At 42.6% G+C, this 22,698-nt stretch overlaps 1 protein-coding gene across 1 annotated transcript in view; it reads left to right on the forward strand.

Annotated features, from left to right (window-relative positions):
• The first annotated feature begins 1,071 nt into the window (after window positions 1-1,071).
• LOC123362673 (androgen dependent TFPI regulating protein) overlaps window positions 1,072-22,698 on the forward strand; it is a 45,361-nt gene continuing 23,734 nt past the window's right edge. Inside the window, exons 1-3 of the mRNA XM_045003091.1 lie at window positions 1,072-1,328; window positions 10,313-10,447; window positions 11,899-12,000. Coding sequence (XP_044859026.1) covers window positions 1,176-1,328; window positions 10,313-10,447; window positions 11,899-12,000 — 390 coding nt within the window. The 5' untranslated portion in view covers window positions 1,072-1,175. The remainder of the gene's footprint in view (window positions 1,329-10,312; window positions 10,448-11,898; window positions 12,001-22,698) is intronic.

Here is a 22,698-nt window from a genome sequence, read left to right on the forward strand (position 1 = left end):
AGCCAGTGCCTATCTCGTGGTGACAGATCCACCAGTCCAGCCCCCCTAGTTTTGACCTTCCGTGCCATCTCTGAGTAAAGCTCAATTGCTTCAAACATGGAGTGAGAAGAGATGCTGCTAATGACTATAAGTGGGGCCTCTGTGACTCCTCTTTGCCGCTGTGGCCAGTTAGAAGATTCAGGCCACATACTTGCAGGCTGCACTTATCGGCAAGGGCTGCCTGGTTCCCTCATGGACTTGCATAACCTTCCCTAGGCTGTGGCTGACAAGCTTGACTTGATTGGCTGTGTAGCTGCAGTCGCTATATTATATTTATATATATATTACTGCAGTGTCATACCAGGGAAGAACCATTATGTGGAGGTTAATGTGATTAAGCAAACAAGCAGGTAAGTAGCAGCTCAATAAAGAAACTACGTAGCTTACATTACCCCAGGCTGTTGCCCCTTCTCTCTATCCCCTCCCAGACTTTTAAAGTGACTTGAATTTTGTCACACCAGCTGTGCACATTTGTAAATACTTACAAATACTTACAAAGTAACATGGATTGACAGAATAACCTACTTCAGGCAGACTTTCTACAAAGAATGTCAAAGATGATTTTCAAAACTTACGAAACCAAAGAACCCTAACATTAGTGTATTAACCCCTTAGATCCTCCCTCTTTTACAACACTAACAAATGTATTCAGTTCCCCTTGGAAAGCCCTCTATTCTTTCCATCTTTTTTCTTTGTTGAAACAAAAGTGACAAAAGTCTCCACAAATTGATCCAGGCTCATGGCAACACCAAAATCTCACCAGAAGGAAAAATAGGGATTTTTTCCTACTTGTCCAAAAAGAATGTGAAACTCAGTTATGCAAAACCAGCGACAACCTCCTCCCCTGGTGCAAAAACACCAAAACTTATGTAACTCTGCAACTAATCTTCAGTAATCTTGAGTGAGGCATTTAAATCCAGGGAATAAGCCTATTTTTTCCCAAGCTTATCAATAGAACAAAAAAGAGAAGAAAAAATAAGCAAAGTCCAGCCAGTGTTGTAATATTTGTTTCATGTGAGCAGTGTCCTGACTTTCTTCGGACAGCAAACTCTCCTGCAGTGCAATTTCCTACCCAGGGCTACTGAACGTTAAAAGAAAAGCTGCTTTAGGGCTTGAATAGCACTCACAGCAGAACCATGGCAATCGCTACACTGGCTCTGTACCATTCCCTTGTTTTTGTCTGGTATATTTTTGTAACCTATTCAATCTCACTTGTAAGAGCAGAAGACCGGCCATCTGAAGTGTTCCTTTATGGTAGGCAGTGGAAATATTTGACAGTTCTCAATCTGGTAAGCACGTAGTATACAGTGGTACCAATCTGTCTATTTGTCTGTCTACCATCTGTGCCTTAAAACATATGCAGCTGGTGTATTTGCTGCTGGTATACTGCTTTCTTTTATGGTTTATACCCCAAAGCAAACTAAATAGGTATCCACATTTGTGTTGTTTATGTATAAAGAATATTTGGCAGCAAATTGCAATACTTTCAAATTCTATATATACTGTAGCTAGTTGCCTCATTGTTAAGAGACGAGTTAATCGTGAGAAGGAAAGAAATGTAGAATGTGTACAGGAAGGATGTACAGCTTTAAAGCATGTTATCTAATCCTAGGAATAGAATAGTTACCAATTAGTATTAGTATATGTATATTCAGCACTGAGTAGCATGCATGCCGTGAGAATTATAGTTCTTTGAATATGATTTTAACTATTACAAAATAGATAAGCAGTAAAACAAAATATGGTGAGGTAATAGCCAATCATTGCATGTACTTAATTAAAAAAATTATTGGGGGGAGGGACATTGTAAGTCACAATGGGCAAAAAGAAATGTAGAAATATGTGCAATATTATCTCATGCATTTCAAAAAGTGTGATCAGTGACTTGCTGTGTTTCTTAGAATTACACTGTGATATACTGACAATAATATATTTCTGCATCACACATTAGTACTAATATCACACCATTACTAACCAAATGAAAACATATAACATATGCTGTCCATAGGACAAAACTTGGTCCGAGTAACTAGCCCAGGTAGCTGGGCTGTGCAAAGGGGATTTCTATGGGTGGAGATAGGGGATTGTGGATAGGATTCCTACTGAGCTGTTGTTCTGGCAATGGAGCCCTTCAGGAACACTAGTTAACCTCGAGGCTCCCTAGCCCTTGCATTCCCCTTGTGACCCAGTCAGCGGTGTATGGATTTATATAGCAGTGGAACCTCCAGCCCTGCCCGTGCCCGTCCTTATCCCTAGCGGGCCACTGGATGATGCCACACTGGGAGTTACCACACAATAGAGGGCACGGTGGCACTCATCACAGCACTTTGAGAGTCTAAGCCCTGCAGGGTAGGGATTGGCTCTTCTGTGTCTGTGTAGCATATACAGTAGTAGTCAATATAAATATTTCCTGCTGCGGCTACTAACAACCAGCAACGCGAGCCACCTCATGGGCCCCTGACATCCTGTCTGAGCTTCCTCAAACCACACTTGTCCTGTCTTAGGCTGGGCCCTCCACACCCACAGAGTGAGGGGCAGGATTTGGGGCTATACCTTTGGGCATTCTTATGCTGTATTTTTAAAAACCGTTAATGAAACCCAGTGACAAAATGGGAAACACTGGGGAGTAATCTAAGTAGTATTTAAATTCCTCTCCTTGGGAGATACCTGTCAACATCCTAACCACCGAGGGCCAAAACATGAGCCTGCTGTTGAGCTGCTTCAGAGCCCACCAACATCGCTGGCCCTTGGAATGGATTTGTGCCACCCAAACAGTAAAGAAAACCTGAGGCAAAATGGTCCCCCTCAGGCAGATCCACAATCAGCCCTCCCCATGGCCCTGCTGCAGGGCCGCCCAGAGGGGGAGGCAAGTGGGGCAAATTGCCCCAGGCCCCGGGCCCTGCAGGGGCCCCCACAAGAATATAATATTCTATAGTTTTGCAACTTTTTTTTATGGAAGGGGCCCCCGAAATTGCTTTGCCCCAGGTGCCCTGAATCCTCTGGGCAGCCCTGCCCTGCTGCTCTGCTGTCCACAATTCTGGGTCACCAGGGGAGTGACGCTGGGTGAAGCTACCCTTTTCCCAGTGTCTCGCTATGAGCATGGGGTGACAGAAAATGACTGTGCTGCTTTTCCTCCCCATCCTTTCAGAAGCAGAATTGACTATTCCAAAATGGAGCAGTCAGCAACAGGGGTGCCCACTGGGCTGAAGATACCACCCTCCAGTCACAGAGGAAAGGTGGTGAGATTCAGACAGGGGCAGGAAGTGGTGGAGAAAGCAGAAGCTCCTCTATGGTACAAAATCCCTCTTTCTCCAGAGACTTTTTCTGAGGAAGTGGGGAGGGTGTTACAGCAAGCACCTGATCCCCCATTCCTTCCCTCGCCTGCACAGGCTGCTCTGTGGAGTCTGCTAATATGTCTGGGTAGCAGTAACTTCCAGGGTCCCTATATGTGGCAGAAAAAGAGAGGGGAGAGGAAGGGGTTAGGATACCAGAGGCCTAGTGGAGGGGGCGAGGAGCTAATGCTTGAGCTTGCTACCCCTTTTGAGGTAGAGCAGTTGCTTCATGACTCAGTTGCTCCATGTCCCATACTGAGGTGGCCTAACCTTACAATCAGAAAGACCACCGCAGAATTCCCCTTTAGGGAACAAAGGGCCTCCCTATGTCCCTTAGGATGTAGCTCCCAATGTGTAGTGGAGATTTTTCCAAAATACACCACAAAGAGTCAACGTGCATAGCCATGTATACATTACCATTGTGTGGTTGTGCCCCTGAAAATGATGGACACATTGCAATTTCCTTTTGGCAGTCGAACCTGCCACTTGGTCTTTCTCTAATTCTGTTTGTTTTCATGTCAATACATAGATCACTCCTTGTTTTCACATCATTGTAAATTAGATCAAAGATGGGATCCCAGCTGAGCCTTCCTCTACTTGGCTGCTTCCCCTAGTCTCTCCCTCGCGTCTATCTTTCACACTACCCAGTGCTCCTGTGTCCTGCAGAGGAGAAGTCCACATATGCAACCACTTCACTGGATGGAAACAGGCTGCAGCCAACACCCTGGGGCTGGCTGGGCAGTGGTCAAAAGGCAGGAGAACATGGGGAGCAGAAAAACAGCACCTTAAAATTTCCTGCTCAGATGAGGGGCACTAGAGAGACCTGCTTTGAGTATGTGCACCAGCAAATAATAACTAGGAGACTGTTCAAAATTGTGAAGGCTTTGGAAACAGAACTGTGATGCTTCAAGGGATACTGGATCTGTCTCTTGGAAGTAAAGCTAGCTGAAAAATTTCAGACCAAACAGTTTTCTGTCAGAAAATGCTGATTTGATGGAACCAAAACATTCTGAGGGAACGTGTTGATTCCGCTGGAAGTTTAGACTGAACCCATGCAGGCAGGCAGACAGGTCAGTGGGCCAACCTGGTTTCCTGCCTGTGTCCTACCTCCTCTTTCCACAGTCAACCTGCCAGCAGGTGAGCTCACCAGGCTGCCTGGGATCACTAGTAGTCCATCTGGTGGGGTTTTGGGGCACCAGGTTGCCCAGGTTCCTAGTTGCCAGCTTGGAAAAATATCACCTTTCCTTTTAGTCCTTCCGAAGTTGATTTTTTTTTTTGGAAAATTTCCATTCCAATCTCTGACTTTTTGTTCTGATTTAGAATGAAAAGAATTTTAGAAATGCAAAGTTGCCCATGCCACGGAAATTCCAGGCCCTGCACAGCTCTGCTTGGAAGCACACACTTGCTTTCATGTATACTCCTCTTTTAGCAATTTCTCCACATTCACACCTGCTGTGTGAGCCTCCCAAGAGCCAGACTCCAGCTCTTATATGCCACTTCAACTCCACCTACCTGCTTACACTATTTGTTGCAGTCAGAGCCTCCAAAAGGAGATAATGTAGGGAGGTGTTGCACAAGAGAAAAATAAAAGCGCTATGTGTGTTTAGTATTAAAGGCTTTCATTGGTCAGTTCCTGAAGAGAGAGAGGGGACTATTGGACAGATAAGAACAGTTTTACATCTATTTTGCGTAACATGAAACATACTTAGATTGTAAACTGTCTGGGGCAGGGATTGTTTTTTTGGTCTGTGTTTGTACAGTGCCTAGCTAGCACAATGGATCCTGGTCCATGACTAAGGTTCTTTTGTTGCTACATCAATACAACTAATAATGCAGCATCCAGAATAAGTTATTACCCAAAATCTTTCCATCTATCACATAAAATGATTTATTGCATATACACAAGTAGAATAGTGCATAAAGAACATCCCTGGACATCTGAAAACAGACATTTGCATCCACACTCCCTCTCCCAAATTTTGTTCATTACACTTGAATCTCTCATTATTAAAATGGTTTTGATTGTACTAAAGGTACTGTTTCCTATTTGTTTTCAAATAGAGCCAATATTTACTGCAAATATTTTCTATAATTTTATTGTGTGTATATGAATGTAGTAAAATTTGATTTCCATATCTAGCAGCCCACATGGAATATCAGATTTATACCCCATTAAACAAAATGTTGTGGGCTGTGTTTATGACTATCAATTTGGGAATTAGATACATTCAGGTAACCAGATGCTGTCTTTGAAAATGAATCACGGGAATAAATAAATGGAAATACTTGCTTTGATCAAATTAGGTGAGATTTGAGTTTTGCCACTGATGCCTCTTAGTTCAACCGATTTGTCTGGCCAAATTAAATAGGTACAGTTAACAAAACATGTCCTGTCTATAAGCATTTCTAAAGCCCTTATCACTGTGGCACTAAAATGGTTTATAGGAAACAGAGAGGTTTGTCCTGAAGGGCCAATCAATTCCCCATCCTTTTCTGCGGGTTAATCATTGGCTTCTCCCTTTCAGAATGTTTCTGTTCTTATTTCTCTTCCTGTTCTGGGGGGAACACTTTGGGGAATCCTTTTGAACTACATCTGGCAGATTTATATACTGAGAGCAGCTGCAGTTGCAAGTGCCAACATTGCTGCTTGGAAAGTCATAGGGACACCTGAAATAATTTCATCCTTTTGTATATTTTCTATTATACTTACATAATTGCAAAATGTGGATTCATGTCCAGGTATGAATTTTCCTGAGTTTGTGAGGGTTCAGCTCTGGTGTTCAAGCCCCTCTGTGTTCGATTGTACTGTGATATATTATGGGAGCACTTGTGTTGACTCCATAATTACGGCTGTGTTCAGTTTTCCATTTTTAAAGTGGGGTTTAAATTCTCTTGTTACACCTGAAAACATAGGCTGAGTATAAGCCAAATGAAACCAATTAACAGCAGGCACCTATGGAGGCACACAGCAGCAGAGCGCCTCTCAGTGTTTACAGGATATTTGGGGGTATGTCTACACTGCAACTAAAAACCCATGGCTTGTCCAGGCCAGCTGATGGGGGCTTACAGGGCTCGGGCTAAGGGGCTGTTTAACTGCAATGTAAACATTTGGGCTCAGGCTGAAGTTTGGGCTTTAGGACCCCGTGAAGTGGGAGGCTCCCAGAGTTCAGGTTGCAGCCTGAGCCTAAATGTCTACATTGCATTTAAACAGCCCCTTAGCCCGAGCCCTGTGAGCCCCCGTCAGCTGGCACAGGCCAGCCACTGGTGTCTAGTTGCAGTGTAGACATACCCTGTGGTACCAGGGCTTCACTCCTGCACTCTTCTAAAGGTATGTCTATGCTTCCAGCTGGAGGCATAATTTCCAGCTTGAGACATACCTGTGCTAGCTCTGATCAGTCTAGAGCACTAAAAATAGAAGTGTAGCCACAGCAGCGCGAGTGGCGACATAGGCTAGCCGTCCCAAGTACATACCTAGTCTCTTGGCCTGGATCACAGACGGAGTGGCTAGCCCCTCCACTGCTCATTTCATTGAGGCTACACTTCTATTTTTAGTGTACTCGTTTGATCAGAGCTAGCACAAGTATGTCTCCTCGAGCCAGAAATTATGCCCCCAGTTCAAAATGTAGATGTACCCTTAAGGGGTGAAATTCACCCTGTGCACTAATTAGTCCCACTTACACTCTCCAAATAAGGCTTAAGAGGGACTGAAGTGTTCATAAGCCTCAGGCAGGCCTTCTGCACAGAAGTGAGTTTCACCTAAAGTGAGCCGTAGTACCACAATTCCTTTCCTGACACAATAGTTAACTTTCCAAAGTCTGTAGTCGCTCTTGCAACTTGTAATTTGAGTGCGCACACTAATTGTTAGCACTTCTCTATTTCTGTTAAACCATGTCTGATATGGAATATTATTTCAGTTAGGTAGTTAATTTACTGAAACTGTTAATTTCCTAATTTTTTACCGGTTTTTTTTTTTAAGTATAGTTATAGCAACATTGGGCTAAGATGTCCTTTCAGTTATACCAATGGAAATCCACTGAATTCAGTTCAGTTACTTTGGATTTCTATTACTGTAGCTGAGGGTAGAATGTTGGGTTTCTTAAAGGTACGCTCCTGAGATTAAATTCCAGGACTATTATTTTTTTTTTTGGAAATAGGGGCCTATGGATACAGGTGTGTGAGCGTGCAAGTGCTCACACATAGCTACCTAAGAAAAGAAAAATGAATGGAAAGTTTTCAATCTGGGAGATACTATTGACCTCTTCTGTAAGCTACAGAAAGAATGCTAGACTGAGAACTTGGATGCTTTGGGACCATCTGTTTCTTTTCCATCCAAATGTTTGTTTTAATTGATTTTAAGAGGGGGAAATGAAGTTTATTTCTGTTTCATGATTAATGTAGGGCTCACCATAAAAGCAATAATCAGACCCTTGTACTCTGGGAACCATGCCTCTCTCAAATAGGGAAAGCCTATGAGATGCTTTATTAACGATTAGTTACCCTGCGTCACCAGACTTTCACTGTCATCTTGTCACACAGGTCATTTCATTGCCATTTGTCATGCTGTTTAAAGTATAGGGAGAAAGTATTGAACTGAACATTGTAGCTTGCTCTACAGCCTGCAGTAGTTATAGTCAATGGCATACAAGAAAAAGAGCAATTCTTAAGCACCCATCTCCCATGTGTGTGCCTCAAGGAATGGGGCCCCAGGGTCTGATCCGGCAAAGCACTTAAACATGTGCTTAACTTTAAGTATACGAGGAGTCCCGTTGAAGTTGAGCATGTGCTTAAGTGCTTTGCTGCTTTGGGTCCAGCACCTTGCAAAACTCTACCCACAGTTAGAGAGGCCAGTCTTGGTAAGGAAGATCTCAAAGTCAATGGTGAAAGACACACACACATATTTAAAGGGCTGTTTTTGTGTCAAAAACTGGAATGAGCTTGAACTGTAAGTATTTGTGGTTCTGGCAGGGTTATTTTTAATGACAGTTGCATTATTCAGTCTATAAGCCTCCTGTCCAATTCGGGAGGAAGAATGGTGTTGGGGGTGAGCCACAGCACTATTTGTCAAGTGACCTGCATTCAACTCCCACCTTTGCCTCATATTTCCTGTGAGACCCTGGACAAGTCACTTAGCCTTTCTGGGCTTCAGTTTCTCTATCTTTTGTTTAAAACTAATTACCTACCTCCTAGGGGTGTTGTGAGGCTTAAGTCATTAATATTTAAATACACCTTGACACCCTAAGGGGAACTACACTATAACAGCACAAAGTATTGCGTTTTGAAATTTTTTTTTTGGTGGGCAGGGGGAGGCCATCCTGCTCCCCATCCTCTATTCTGCATCTAAAACTTTCTGATCAAGTGCTGTGCCAGTGCTGTCACCTCCTAAGCCCCACCTCTCCAGGCTCCTGAAGAAGTAATCAGTCCAGCCTTAGATATCACACAAACTCAAAATAAAAACCTGAATCAGGGTGAGATCATGGCAAAAGAGACGTCATTCGGAATGCTTAACGGTATCTTTCCATCTCAGCAGTGCCAGCATTTGCAATAGACTGAGTTTCCCAGCACAAGAGTGAGAGAATCTAGCTTTAAAAATACCACCAGTAATCAAGAAAATTGAGCTCAGGTTCAAAGTTGAGCATAGATTAGCAGTCAAAGAGCAGCAAGTTCTTAATAGGCTTTATCTTTACTTCTTCCCACGTTTAGTGCATTACAGTCCATTGTGTAGCACTAGCAGAGGTGGTTGAAGAATGAGAAACATCGTTTTCAAATACAATTATTTGATGATCAGTGGAAGAGAATACAGATAATACATTATTTGCATAATATCATCAGACCATCTATGAAGTTAGCTAACTAAAAAAGAGCCAGAATTAATTGGTTACATTATTTGCAAAAAACATAATTCAACCAGCGCTCTCAATTCTAGTGCAATGAGGTCTTATTTCTAGTTACCAAGGCCCAGATCCTCAAAGGTATTGAGGTGGCTAACTCCTGCCTTAAAGTATTTTTGAGGATCTGAATGTGAAGTCCTGCTCTTGCATCCCCTTGAATTCAGCAGAAATAGGTTCAGGACCCAGTACAGGACAAATCTTTTTCTAGTGGCTTCTCTGTCTAACACAGCCCTTTTAGGGTGTTTTGTATTGGTTAATTGGTACAGTATGGGCATGAGCTCTAACGCATCACCACCAGCCAGAAGGCACCATCTTGGCAGGACCGGATCCAGGTTTTCTGCCGCCCCAAGCAGTGAGGAAAAAAAAAAAGCCAATCAGCGGCACTTGGGCGGCAGCTCAATCGCACCGCTCCATTCTTCGGCGGTGGGTCCTTCACTCCCTCTCTTCCTCTTTGGCAGCACTTTGGCAGCAGCTCAAAGAGGAAGAGAGGGACTGAGGGACCCGCCCCCGAATTCCCGCCAAAGACCTGGATGTGCTGCCCCAGTAGGGGACGGAGTGCCGCCCCTTTGTATTCACCGCCCCAAGCACCTGCTTCCTTAGCTGGTGCCTGGAGCCAGCCCTGCATCTTGGCTAACCTGTGAGAACACTTATAGTGTTTGCTTTGTGGGAAACATTAGAACTCTGAATAGCTACAGATTTGTCCCCTCCTGTCACTACTTTGTTGCCTTGAGGTTAACAATTAACATATTAATTGCAAAAAGACCTATCTTACAACACATCCTGCCACTTCCAGTCTGAATAAAGCTCACTCTTCACACCACACTGTTCTGCTCGCTCCATTAAGAAAGGTACTGTTAAAGTAAAGTAATCTCCTGAACTACTTTATTTAATCACTTTCAGTTAATAAGGAAAATTGAGCCAAAAGCTATTTCCCTGGTGCTGACTTGTAGTTCACCAACAAAACAGCTCCCTAAAGAGCAAGTATTGAGTTCATGCAGGAACATGCTAATCAAAGGTGGATGAAGATTCCCTCATTATCTATAATTAATTTAGGTTTTGCAGGCTGTTTTCTATGGGATCTCCTTCCTGGCTGATGTGTTGAGACTAATTAAGAAACTGCCAAGTGTTAAGTACATAATTTCCTGCAGAGACCTTCTCTTCAGTGTCCTGGCTTTCCCTGTGTCCACGGTAAGTAACTAATGTCCATAATAATAATCATATATACACATGTACCAAATAGATACAGCTATTACTAGGGAGCTTCATTTTGTCTTTTGAAAACAGAACAAATCCATTTAAATGAGGAAACAATGCTTAAATCTAGCCCCAGATGTGAGGCTAGCTAGTGGTTTAATGTTGAACATGTTGCTCTGACATGGTGGTCTACAAGCCCTCCTCCCCCTGCCCCCCTACAACCCAGCCATAGGCAAACAGACATCCACCAAAATCAAAGGGCAGAAAGAAGACATTCTGCTACCCTCATACATACAGAGCCACTGGAATTATCTACTGAAGTAGTTTCACCGAAAGGGTAACATGTGCCTTAAGAGTCGAGTAGGGTCCTTAAAAGGCAATAAATCCTCATATTGTCTTCCCTGACTGCAAAATGAGTTTAAACAAACACAGAAGAGAAACAGACTTAAATGATATTACTTAGAATAATCTATTGTGTCCACCACATGGTTCTGCATATAATGGGCCAGAGACTGAAATAACTTTGTCAGTACAACTCAGTATGAAAGGGGCTTGCAGAAGCTGGCCTCAGGAGAGCTGAAACTCATCTTTAACTGGGTCCACAAGCATTTCAGCCAGGTGAATCAAGAGAGGCAATTCTTGCAACTGAGACTAAGCCATCTCAGCTACTAGTCATTCTTTGCAAACCAGTTTCTTGTAACACCGCTGTCACATCTCCCATGCATGCTTCTGGGTATGTAACAGAAAAGGGCTGAACACCAGGATGTATCCGTCTGTAACCTGCATGCGCTATATTTAGTATTGACAATCCTCCTCACCTCTCATGCCCTCAGTTTCCATAATACGGACAACTTGTGCTCAAACATAAAACCAGGCCAACAAAGTACAAATGAGCTTTCGGATATCAGTAGCTGATACTGGGATTCATTTCTTACACTTAAATCCTCCCACTGTAAATCCTCCCCTATTCGATCAGATGGGCCCAAGATACAGCCTACTCCTGTACCTACAGCTTAGGAATGAAGCTTACGGACTTTACCGGCATGCCAAGATTTAGACAATCAGTCTTGCCACTATCTGCTTTTACTTTGTTATTGAGCAGAACAAATCCTTTGGCATGACAGCCAAGGCCTAGGAACCTTGGACTATCCAAGATCCCACTTGAAAAATAAGAAAGGTTCAAGGATAGTCATGTGTTCCCTGGAAATGTCAGTGTCAGCAGTTTATACAATAGAGGAGGGGGTTTCTCATAGATATATGCCCCAGAATACTGAGAAGGCAAAGTGAGACTGACATGGCTTTAACAACAGCAGAGCACTGCATCTTGCATTAACTTCCCTTCTTTACTTTGTAATTTGTGTGATACATTGGTTGTTTTATCTCGCAAGCTCACATTTTTCCTACAGACTGCTTTGCCTTTTACAACAAAAATTCTTTTGTTGCAGTTTGTGTTTATGTCCTTTTGGGTATTGTATACGTACAACCGAGAACTGGTTTACCCCAAGAGCCTGGATGGGATCATTCCAATGTGGTTAAATCATGCTATGGTGAGTAAAAAGCCGGACTAGCGCCTGGAACACACAGACTTTTGCAATGAATGTTCCACTGTTGCATTATTTATCTTTCCAAAAGGGTTTCACAACTTTTTCCCCCCTGCTGTCTATTTAAAGCACACATTGAGCTGTATGTAATGAACGGATGTATGCGCTATAATTGCCCAAAGAAGCCTTTTAACACACAGGGAATGTCAGTGAATCATGGCACATCAAGCCTCTTAAAATCGATGAAAAGATGTGTAATCATAAAAAGAAAACCTTCTAGGTTACTGCAGTTCAAAAAAAGAAATTGTCTCCGTAAACAGAACGTCATGAAATACAAAATGGTTAGGAATACAGCTGAGCACTGGGTAATTTTTAAAAGAGGTGAAAGAATCAAAGAAAATCTGACAGCTCAACAGCTCATAAGCTAATGTGTGCACAGCACTGAATAGCTGAATTGAAATGATTGTTTACAGATTTCTATAAATATATTCCAGATCTCTCCTTCAATTGCCATAGCTGTTTTTATGATGTGTTGAATAATCACATACTTCTCATCAGTCAAGTGTAAGGATGCTGACAGTAACATGGAAACTGTGGGTGGTTATAAGGTCATGGCAGCCTCCTGGGGCTAAGGGAGGCAGGAAGGGGAGAGGTTCAGTGCTAGACTGAATCAGAGGAGCCAAAAAGTATGAAATAATCATGCAGACGTCCCAGCTTTGTTTCTCTCAAGATTCCAGTTTTTTAAAGATTTTTTCCAACTCAATAACTTTGCAACACACTGCAATTCCTGATGCCTTTCAGGCTAAATGGAACTTCCCAGATATTTCTGACTGAGAACGTTTGTTAGATTTTTTTTAAACATCCACTTTATAAATGTATATTTACAAATATTTATGCTTGTGCAGCATGAACATATATATATATATATATACACACCCACACACCACTTTCCCATTAGTGATATCCATGTGATAAACTGAGAGATAAATGGCAGCCATGATGCACTTTTGACCCTATCACCTGCTCTCTGCCTACTAATCCAGCTTCACTGGTACTACTTCTACATTCCAAACCTCTGAACAGATGCAAACAACCACTATTTTTTAAAAGCTGTTAGTCATAGAAAATTATTCCTTTTCTTCTCAAAATTACATTGGTCTCAGGTTCAGGATTCTGGACCAGCACTAGGGCTAGCTTAGTATCTAGTTCAGTGCTAGATTTTAGATTTTTTTTTTTTAAATCTCAGTGCATCGCTGGGAATTTGCCCTTCCCAGTACGGCAACTTTTTGTAATGGCCTAGGCAGATTGAGAGAGGCTGGGGCTTCCAAGTGTAACATTATTACAGATGGAAAAACTGTTTGCAGAAGTCTCTAAAATATATTTGTTATAATTTCTCTCTCCTTCCCAGGCCTGTATAGATGGACAAACAGTACTAAGGGATCCTAACTTTACAATTGGAGGGGTACAAAAAAATAGTAAGAGTGAAATGTTTTCAAGCTCTCTGAGATATCTATATTCCCCTCCTTTTGTAAATGTTCAGCATATACAGAATACCTGACAATTTGATGTGGTATCAATTTTTTATTGACATGATTTGGGGATGATATGCATAACTCAGATCCGCATAACCAAATGAGATGACTTGCATCACCCTCTGCAAATAGCATGCTGGGAAACCTGTTTACAGCATCCCAGACTCAGTTTAAAAATGATCACATCCTGTAAGTGTAGATGGAATGGAACTGCAATTTAACTTACGTTCCCAAATCATGCCACATTCAGGGGCATGTTTAGATCCCACCTACATTACAAGATAGAACCATGTTTTCACTTTGTCAAGGCAGAACTGCACTGACTCTGGTTGCTGAGTCTGCAATAAATGTCATCTTCTAATTCATCTATGACAAGCTTCCTCCTGCTCCTCATTTAAGCAGTTCCTGAAAACACATATATTTTGGGAAGCATTCCAGCTATTGCACAATGATCAACCAATCTCTCAGTGACTGACTGCAAACCAGCTGCCTGTAATGAAATGTAATAGGCCATGTTCACCTTACAGCACTATATAAATGATTACTACTACTAGCAGTTCTGCCAACTTGTGGGAGGGGTATGGGGGAAGTTTCCTTCCAGTAATTGTAGAATCCAAGATGTCTGCCAGAAGTGAATTCAGAACTTTGAAAAGATCATTGGGACTGACGGGGCAGGAGGAGAGCCCATGTGAGCATTCTAAATGCTATCATCATGTAAATAAGGCTTTTAATACTTCAGAAATAGCCAAAGGCATTTCTTCCTTTTGATCCAAGATGTCCACTGTAAATACCATGGGGATTTGAGGAGCTGCCAGATATTTAAAGGGACAGCATATGAAATATCAATTGTCAGGGAAAAGATTTGCTGAGGGGTTCCCCCCCGCACACACACCCCATGAACTCTGCTATATTTCAAAGCTCTGAGGTTAGCAAAAGTTCATATTGTGGCTATGGGGGGGGGGAAGCTGTTAGTTTTGTTAGGTGTCTGTGTGTTTTGAATATATCAGTTATATATAAGGGATATATCATTTACAGCCCGAGTGTTTATAAGTCAGTAGAAGGGTCTCAGAGGCCCAGATCCACAAAGGAATAGGGAAGAGATAGGTGCCTAAGCATGAGATCCACAAAAGACAGAACTCTAGGCAGGGAGCTGTTTAAACAAGGTAACCAATATTTCCTCTAATTTTTTCCATCCATGTGCAGAATAAATTGTTAGGTGTACCAAGGTATACATGGATGTGCGCCACCAGTAAAAACAAAAAACCTAGATATAATATATATATATATATATATATTTAAAGTCCAGATGGAAAACCAGCCAGGACAGGTTAGGCATTTTAGAACTCACTATTTGAGGAATTAAATTTAAGTATAAGAGAAATAAAAATTATAAAATGCATATGAATTGACTGGTCAATAACACACTTTGAAAGAATTAAATTACAGAGAATATGTGTGCATTGCAGGAAGTACCAAGAAGTAACAACAACAACAACACAAGTATGTGCTGGGAGGTGAGTGTGACACAGAAACAGTGTGTGTGTGACACACTGTGTGTGTGATACAGAGACAATGTTTGTATGTGCGTGCGTGACACAGTATGTGTGTGACACAGTGTGACAGAGACAGTGTGTGTGTGACAGTGTGACATAGAGACAATGTGTGTGACAGAGATTCTGTGTGTGTGTGAGAGTGTCACAGAGACTGTGTGTGTGAGTGAGAGACATACACACACACACACACACACACACACACACACACAGCGTGTGTGCTGGCTGCTGAGAAAGTTTCTGAGAGACACCCTGCGCCAGGGGCGGCTCCAGGCCCCAACACGCAAAGCACGTGCTCGGGGCAGCAAGCCGCGGTGGGCGCTCTGCCGGTCGCCGCTAGGGCGGCAGGCAGGGTGCCTTCGGCGGCTTGCCTGCAGGAGGTCCGCTGGTCCCGTGGCTTCTGGACCTCCCGCAGACGTGGCTGTGGGAGGTCCGCCGAACGCAGCCTGCCTGCCGTGCTTGGGGCGGCAAAATGCCTAGAGCCGCCCCTGCCCTGCGCTGTCTCTTGAAGGCACTCACTGAAAGCTCTCCTGCTCTGTCCTGAGCCCTGTTGTCTCCCCTCCCCTGCTCTGCGGAGATGGGGTATATGGGCAGGTGGAGAGAGAGAGAGCGAGATACTGACTGTGTGAGCTGGCTGCTCGGGAAATCTCAGAAACAGTGCACTGTCTCTTTAAGAAAGGCACTCAGCCACTCACCCTTCCCCTCAGCAGCTCCAAATCCTGAGCCAGACTGTGTCCCCTCTGCCCTGTGAAAATGCGGGGATGCCCTGACATCAGCACCCTTCTCACCCCCCAACCCCACTGCACAGCCAGCAGGACGGTCCCGAGAGCAGTTGTAGGACGGAGCCACGTGGTGGGAGGGGCACCTGAACACATGCTGCCGGCTGTGCGCGCTCTCCTAATCAGCTGGGCAGTGCTTGAATCTCTCCTGCGCAGCTGCTCAAGCGCACAGCTTACAGGGAACACAGATTAGGCAATGGAAGCTGACAACAAGAGAAATGTAAACTAAGCCCTGCCCCCTCTCAGAGTTAGATGCCTAAATCCAGGCTGCAGAGAGGCACTTAGTTCTGCTTGTGATCCACAACCAGGAACTTCTTTCCTGGAGTCAGGTGGCCTAGGCGCCTAAGTCATTTCTTGTGAAAAATGCATTTGGCGCTTGCCTTATTCCAGCCAAAATGGTTGGAGAAGAAAGAGGTGGTGCTCATCTTATAACTTTTAGCCCAGTTATTACAGCACTCACCTGGGGTGTGGAAAATGCAGGTTCAATTCCCCCTCTGGCAGAGAGGGAGACAGGATTTGAAGAGGGAATCTCCCACCTCTCAGGAGAGGGCTGTAATCACTGAGCTGTGGGATATTCTGATGTGGGGCTCCCTCAGACTCTCCTGCTGAAGCTGTTCCATTGTGGATTACAATGTACAGAGTTACTGGAGCACAGAGAAAGAGCATGACTCCATTGCCTAGTATTTCAGGCACCCAACCTGGGAGGTGGGAGACTGAGGGTCCATTCCTCTCTGCTCTAACGACTCTTTTAGGTATTTACAGCAGGGGGACTAGACCCTCAGGATTTAGTCACGTAAAACTGGGACTTAGAGATCTAAGTTACAGTGTGGATCTGGGCCAGAGATCTCCCTAACTATGTGAAGCATTATGTTGTGTAACTAAACAGTTTGTCTAGGTCATACAAGAAACATGCACAAATGCTCTGGGAACACAAAGCTTCTTGAGCTGGCAACCAAGCTTTATCTCTTCCTTGTGACAACCAACCAACCAACCCTATATCTTTTCCCTGATGCTGGTACATCAAGGGGTTTTCTCTTTGCATAACTAGCCTAAGTGGGGGCTTTTGCTGCTTGTCACATGAATTTAGTCTCTGGGTGGAACAAGCTCATGCTGAATAGTTACTAAATGAGAAAAGGAGCCTGTGGGAAGATGTATCTCTCTCCTGTTTGTAGCAATCTGAGCAATGCATACTGGGAATGTTGAGACTTTGCTCTGACATTCAAACGGCTGGTTACAACTAGCAATGTAGCAAGAGTATTATGTTTTAGTCATGGTTTTGCAATGGCCCAAGTGGAAAATTTTCATTTTGAAAAAGGAAGAGTGGTTGGAAATCAAATTCTGTTATGAGGATTTAGGGAGGCAGTGAGGTCCAATGGAGAAGGTGCTACATTACGAGCCAGGAGATCAGAGTTCTAGTCTTGACTATCATATTGAGTCTTATGCAATTCATTTTACTTCTGTGCTTCATCAGTTTTCCCATCTGTAAAATGGGGGTAATTATGCTTGCCTATCTTTATAAAGAACTTTGAGATCTATGGATGAAAAACCACTACATACGTCCTAAGTACTATTATTTTATCTGAACCAAAGATTTTAGGTGGAAGGTGACTCAGATAAAAGCCATTTTGGCCCATTCTCTCATTTAAATTGTTTATTTTGTTCCTGATGTTCTGTTTTTAAGCTGTATCTGGATGCTCCCCAAAAAGCCACTACCTGACACGTACAGTTTGAATTGAATCAGGTGAATATATTATTCATTTTAATGGCAGTTGAGAAGAACACTGGATTTTTAAGGGGTTGACAGGATTGACAGTAAAACAAAAAGGAGAATTGTGGGTCATTAGTTTGTAGCACAAGAAAGAAAAGATGCAACTATTCATTCAGTTGCATTCTCAACAACCATAAGCGTATGTTTTTCTTCATTATAAAATAGGTTTTTTTCTTTTGGTATGCAAAACATTATCTTTTTCTGTTTGATTTTGTATGTTACTTTCTTAGACTATAGGCAAGTTTTGGTTCAATATTATACTTGCCTAAATTATTAGTATTTATTTGTATTATGGAAACTCTTACAAGCCTCGACAAAGATCAGGACCCCATCGTGCTAGGCATTTTACAGACACACAGTAAGAGACAGTCTATGCCCTGAAGAGCTTACAATCAGTTAAGACAAAGGGGTGGTGGGAGAGATTAGAGGCACAGTGGAGAAGTGACCTGCCCATGGTCACACAGCACATTAATGGTAGAACTAGCAATTGAATCATGTCTCTGAGGGTATGGCTACACTTGCAGGTGTGCAGTGCTGGGAGTTACAGCTGTCTTCGTACAGCTGTGTAGGAAAAGCGCTGGTGTGTGGCCACACTCACAGCTACCAGCGCTGCAGTGTGGCCACATTTGCAGCATTTATAGCGCTGTTGGGAATGATGCATTATGGGCAGCTATCCCAGCATTCAAGTGGCAGCAACGTGCTTTTCAAAAGAGGGGGGTGGGGTGTAGTGTGACAGGGAGTGGGGGAGAGAGAGAGAGTGGATTTTTGGAGCCGACACTGTGTATCAGCTCCCTGCCTTGCAAAATCTGAAAATTTCCCCGACCCCTTACTCTTAACTGCAAACAGCCTGCAGACCAGATAAGCAGCTGCTCCAACAGACTCCCTTTCTCTGCCCTGCCCCTGCTGTTTCTCTCCTCAAGCAAACACTCATCCCCCTGCCTGCCTCATTCACAGCAAGGTAGTGGGTTATCTCAATTGATTGTTCACAGTCAGGTACAGATTGATCACACCAAACAGGAGCTGTGTTTGTTTTTTAGATAAGCAGCTCCCGGAGCCCCGAGTTCACAACAAAACAAAGAGAGGCATCATAACAAAACAAAGAGAGTAATTTAGTTAAAAGCATTCTGGGATATCTCCTAATACCCTGGAGGCCAATAACAGTGCTGGTGTGTGGCCACACTTGACGAGCAGCGCTGCAGCACCAGCGCTGCAATCGTTATACCCCAAGCAGACCCAGGTGTACAGCCAGCGCTGCAGCCAGGGAGTTGCAGCGCTGGATGTGCCCTGCAGGTGTGGACAGTTACTAATTGCAGCGCTGGAAAGCCTCCACCAGTGCTGCAACTCTCAAGTGTAGCCATACCCTGAGTGTCCATCAGATCAAACTGCCTCAATGCCTGACAGCTGAGGAGTATTTGGGCATACTGAGGGTAATGCAGAAAGCAAGGGAGGAGAACACGGGCGCACAAGATTCCGCACTTAAGTGAGCCATTATTGCTTTGACAGCATTACAAACATAGATAGCAAGAAGGATTCATAATACCCGTGAGGCTTCCCATGTTTCTCCTCATCTAAGGGCTTGTTTTCAGACAAAAGTTATACCTCTTGCTTTAACTATATTGGTATAGTGAAAGCAGTACAACCCCATCCTAGTGTGGATGCAGTTATTCTAGCATAAGGGTGATTTATACTGGTATAGCTTATGCCTATATGGAAAGAAGAACTCTGCAATTCTGGTATAAGGCACCTTTATACAGATGATATCTGGGTGTTGTACTGGTATAACTTTAAAAGTAAAATATCACACCCCTATCCAACAGTTATAAAACTGGTACAAAGTCTGTGTGTAGTCAGGATCTTAGTTCAGTACACTCCATCCAGGACTGCTATTTTTCAAAAGAATATATTTACTCGTAGGATATACACCTTGGCATTTTCAGCCACATCTCTGACCATCTCATATGATTTCTCCTGCACTTGTATTAAACATTTAATAGCTCTTTTAAATAGGCAAAGAGAGAAACATTTTGATGTACTTGAATTTCCAGCTATCCTGGCTTTAAACCCTCCGGCAGCTATGGACGTTTATAGGCTCCCCCTTATATTCATTTGTTAGCAGAAAAGAAGAATATCAGTGTGAGGGTTATGGTGCATTAAACTAACTGCCACACACCCTTGGATGCTAAGATGCTTGGTTTTCCCCAGTGCTGTATGTAGTTTTCAGATGTTTCCAGTTTTGTTGACATAACCCCATTTACTCAGAGAGAAAGTATTTATTTCATTGATGAATGTTAAGGCATTGAATCCTCCTTGACTTCTGTTATTCGAGAATGCACAAGTGCTAGCTTCCTAACCCATCCCCCTGGCTGGACAGCTGGAGACAAAATTCCACGTTGGAAGATTGTATCATTTCAGTCTCATGTCAGCTTCAAACTGCAATATGAACTTTACCCACTTACTTGTGTATTTAGCTTCAGAGCAAAATATTATTACATTTTTGGCACCAGAACTCACTCACACTGTATCACAATAAGCATTCAAATACTCAATAAGGTCCACATTTTCAAAGAAAGGCACATGTGTGCACTATTGCTACAAATTCACTCAAACATCTAACCTGACATTTGCATGCACAACTGTGAAGATGCATGCTTTCATGTGCAAGCAAATTACACGTATGCTTTTCTGACAATGTGGGACTCACATAGCCCCCTCCACTTTTTCATGGTGAGCACCATTTGACCTGGAAAGGGAAGAAATAAGTTTGTTTTCTGACATATTAAAGGTTTGATTAAATTTGACAGCTGACAAGAGTAAACTTGAGCAATAGCTCCCCAATTGTATATATGCCTGGCTAAGATAGCGGAACTTTTTGTATCTCACAGAATACAATACATATGAAAATGTAGAAAAACATCCAAAATATTTAGTACATTTCAATTGGTATTCTATTGTTTAACAGTGCGATTAATCATGATTCTTTTTTTTTGAGTTAATCGCATGAGTTAACTGTGATTAATCGACAGCCCTAATATTATTATTAATATTAATATTAATAATTCTGAGAGAAAATCTGTTTAACAAAACCTTTTAACCAAGGCATTTTACTATTTAAAAAATAGAAAACAATAAAATGAACTATGCAGTTTCATACTAATAAAAGAAGAGAATGGAAAGTAAGGACAGATTACAGAGCAGAACAGCAAGAGTGAAATTTGAGGGAAGACAAAACCATAGCAGAGTAAATCAAATGAGGAAGCTTGTGCCACCAAGGGGCCAAGAAGAGAGAAAGAGAGCAGTGATGGGGAAAAGCACTGGGAATAGTAAAACTACACAACAATGGTGGTGGCTGGGGGACTGTTTGGTACCATCACACAAGGATATTAAGAGGTAAACCTCTTTCTGAAAGCCACACATACATTGGTAAAAATCCTTCAGACCTGGGCACTTTGCCTGAGTATGGATTGAGTAAAAACTAGGTAAAGACCTCATAATTTGGCCTATGAATATTAGCCTTTGGGCAACTATCTTGTGTCCCCCAATCCAACATTGAAATTGAGGTTCACCCTTTGTTTTCAGTAACATTACTGACGAAGAAGACACAAATGTAAGTATCTACAAGTGATACAGAGTTGTTAAGCAGACAATCTGTTCTTAGGATTTTATTGGAAAGAAGAGAAATCAGGGAGGGATTTTCAAAAAACACTTACCATTGGCCTAATTCTACTCCCATTGAAGTCAAGTTAGGCCAATGCTAAGTGCTTATGAAAATCCCACCCTAAGGCTTGGTCTACACTTAAAAGTTAGGTTGCCATAGATACACTGGTCAGGTGTATGAAAAACCACACCCCTAATTGACATAGCTATGCTGACATAACCCCCAGTGTAGACACAGCTATATGAATGGAAGAATGCTTTTGTCAACATTTCTACTGTTGCTAGGTGAGGTGGTGTTCCTACCACAGTTGCCAACTTTCATGCGGTAAATAAGCTCCTTGACTTTCACAATAAGCCAAAAATCAAACTAATCCCATTTCAAAACAAGGCCAAAACAAGCCCATCCCTAAGAACCCCAACACACCATGTGACTAGATCCCCCCAGCATGCAGTCTGGGACTGTGGTGGGCTTGCTGTGCACCCCTGACTCTCTCCCCCCCATTACCCTTGCTTGCCTCCCACTCCTGCTTGCCGGGAGCCAATCAAAAAAAAAACAAAAAAACCAGAGGCAACAAGCTACAACAAGCAACAAGCTACAAGCCAAAAACTAGCCAACAAGCAACTCACAAGCCAATTAAGCCAAAAACTAGCTGAATTTCTGTTTGTTTGTTTTTGTGGGTTTGGCATGTCTGGTTCCTACACTGATGGAAAAACCCCTTCTGTCTGCAGAAACTGTCTTCCCACTTTGAGGGGTAAGCTGGCATATCTATAGCAACCTAGCTATGCTGATATAGTCTCCATAGTGCAGCCACACTCAGTTCTCCAATATTCATGGAAAACAAACATACAGAATGAGTAAATATGATTAAATGGAAATTCACTTTGGAAAACAAATATCCATAGACAGCTATTCCGCTCTTTGCTCTAATCTGGGGTACTGATCAAGCAGGATAACAAAACACATGCTTAACGTTGAACATATGTGAAATCCCAGTGATTTCAATTGGGCTGCTCATGTGCTTGAGCACATGCTTAAGTAGTTTGTTGGACTGAGGCCTGAGTTCCCATCCACCACTATTCAGTTTGCTCTATAAACCTGTATTTTCAAAAACAAAAAACTAACTAGCTAAACTAACTAATAATAATAAAAGAAGAAGGAAATATCCGATAAAAATATTTGAAATTACATAATATATTTAGAAAGTAGATGTACTGCAAGTTCTTAATTCTTTGTGCAAAAGAGATGATTTGCCCTTGTTCAGTTCATGCATAGTAAATGCACCCCATGGAGTGACAAAGAATACAGAGAGGAAAAGATAAAATCATCATTTCTTGTTTTAACAGAATGTGAAAACGTCACATTACATTCTGGAGACCAGTCAGTATGCCAATATTTCAGATGAAGTTTGAGTCATACTGAA

This window comes from Mauremys mutica, chromosome 2 (genome assembly GCF_020497125.1).
Source record: "Mauremys mutica isolate MM-2020 ecotype Southern chromosome 2, ASM2049712v1, whole genome shotgun sequence".
Lineage (NCBI taxonomy): Eukaryota > Metazoa > Chordata > Testudines > Geoemydidae > Mauremys > Mauremys mutica.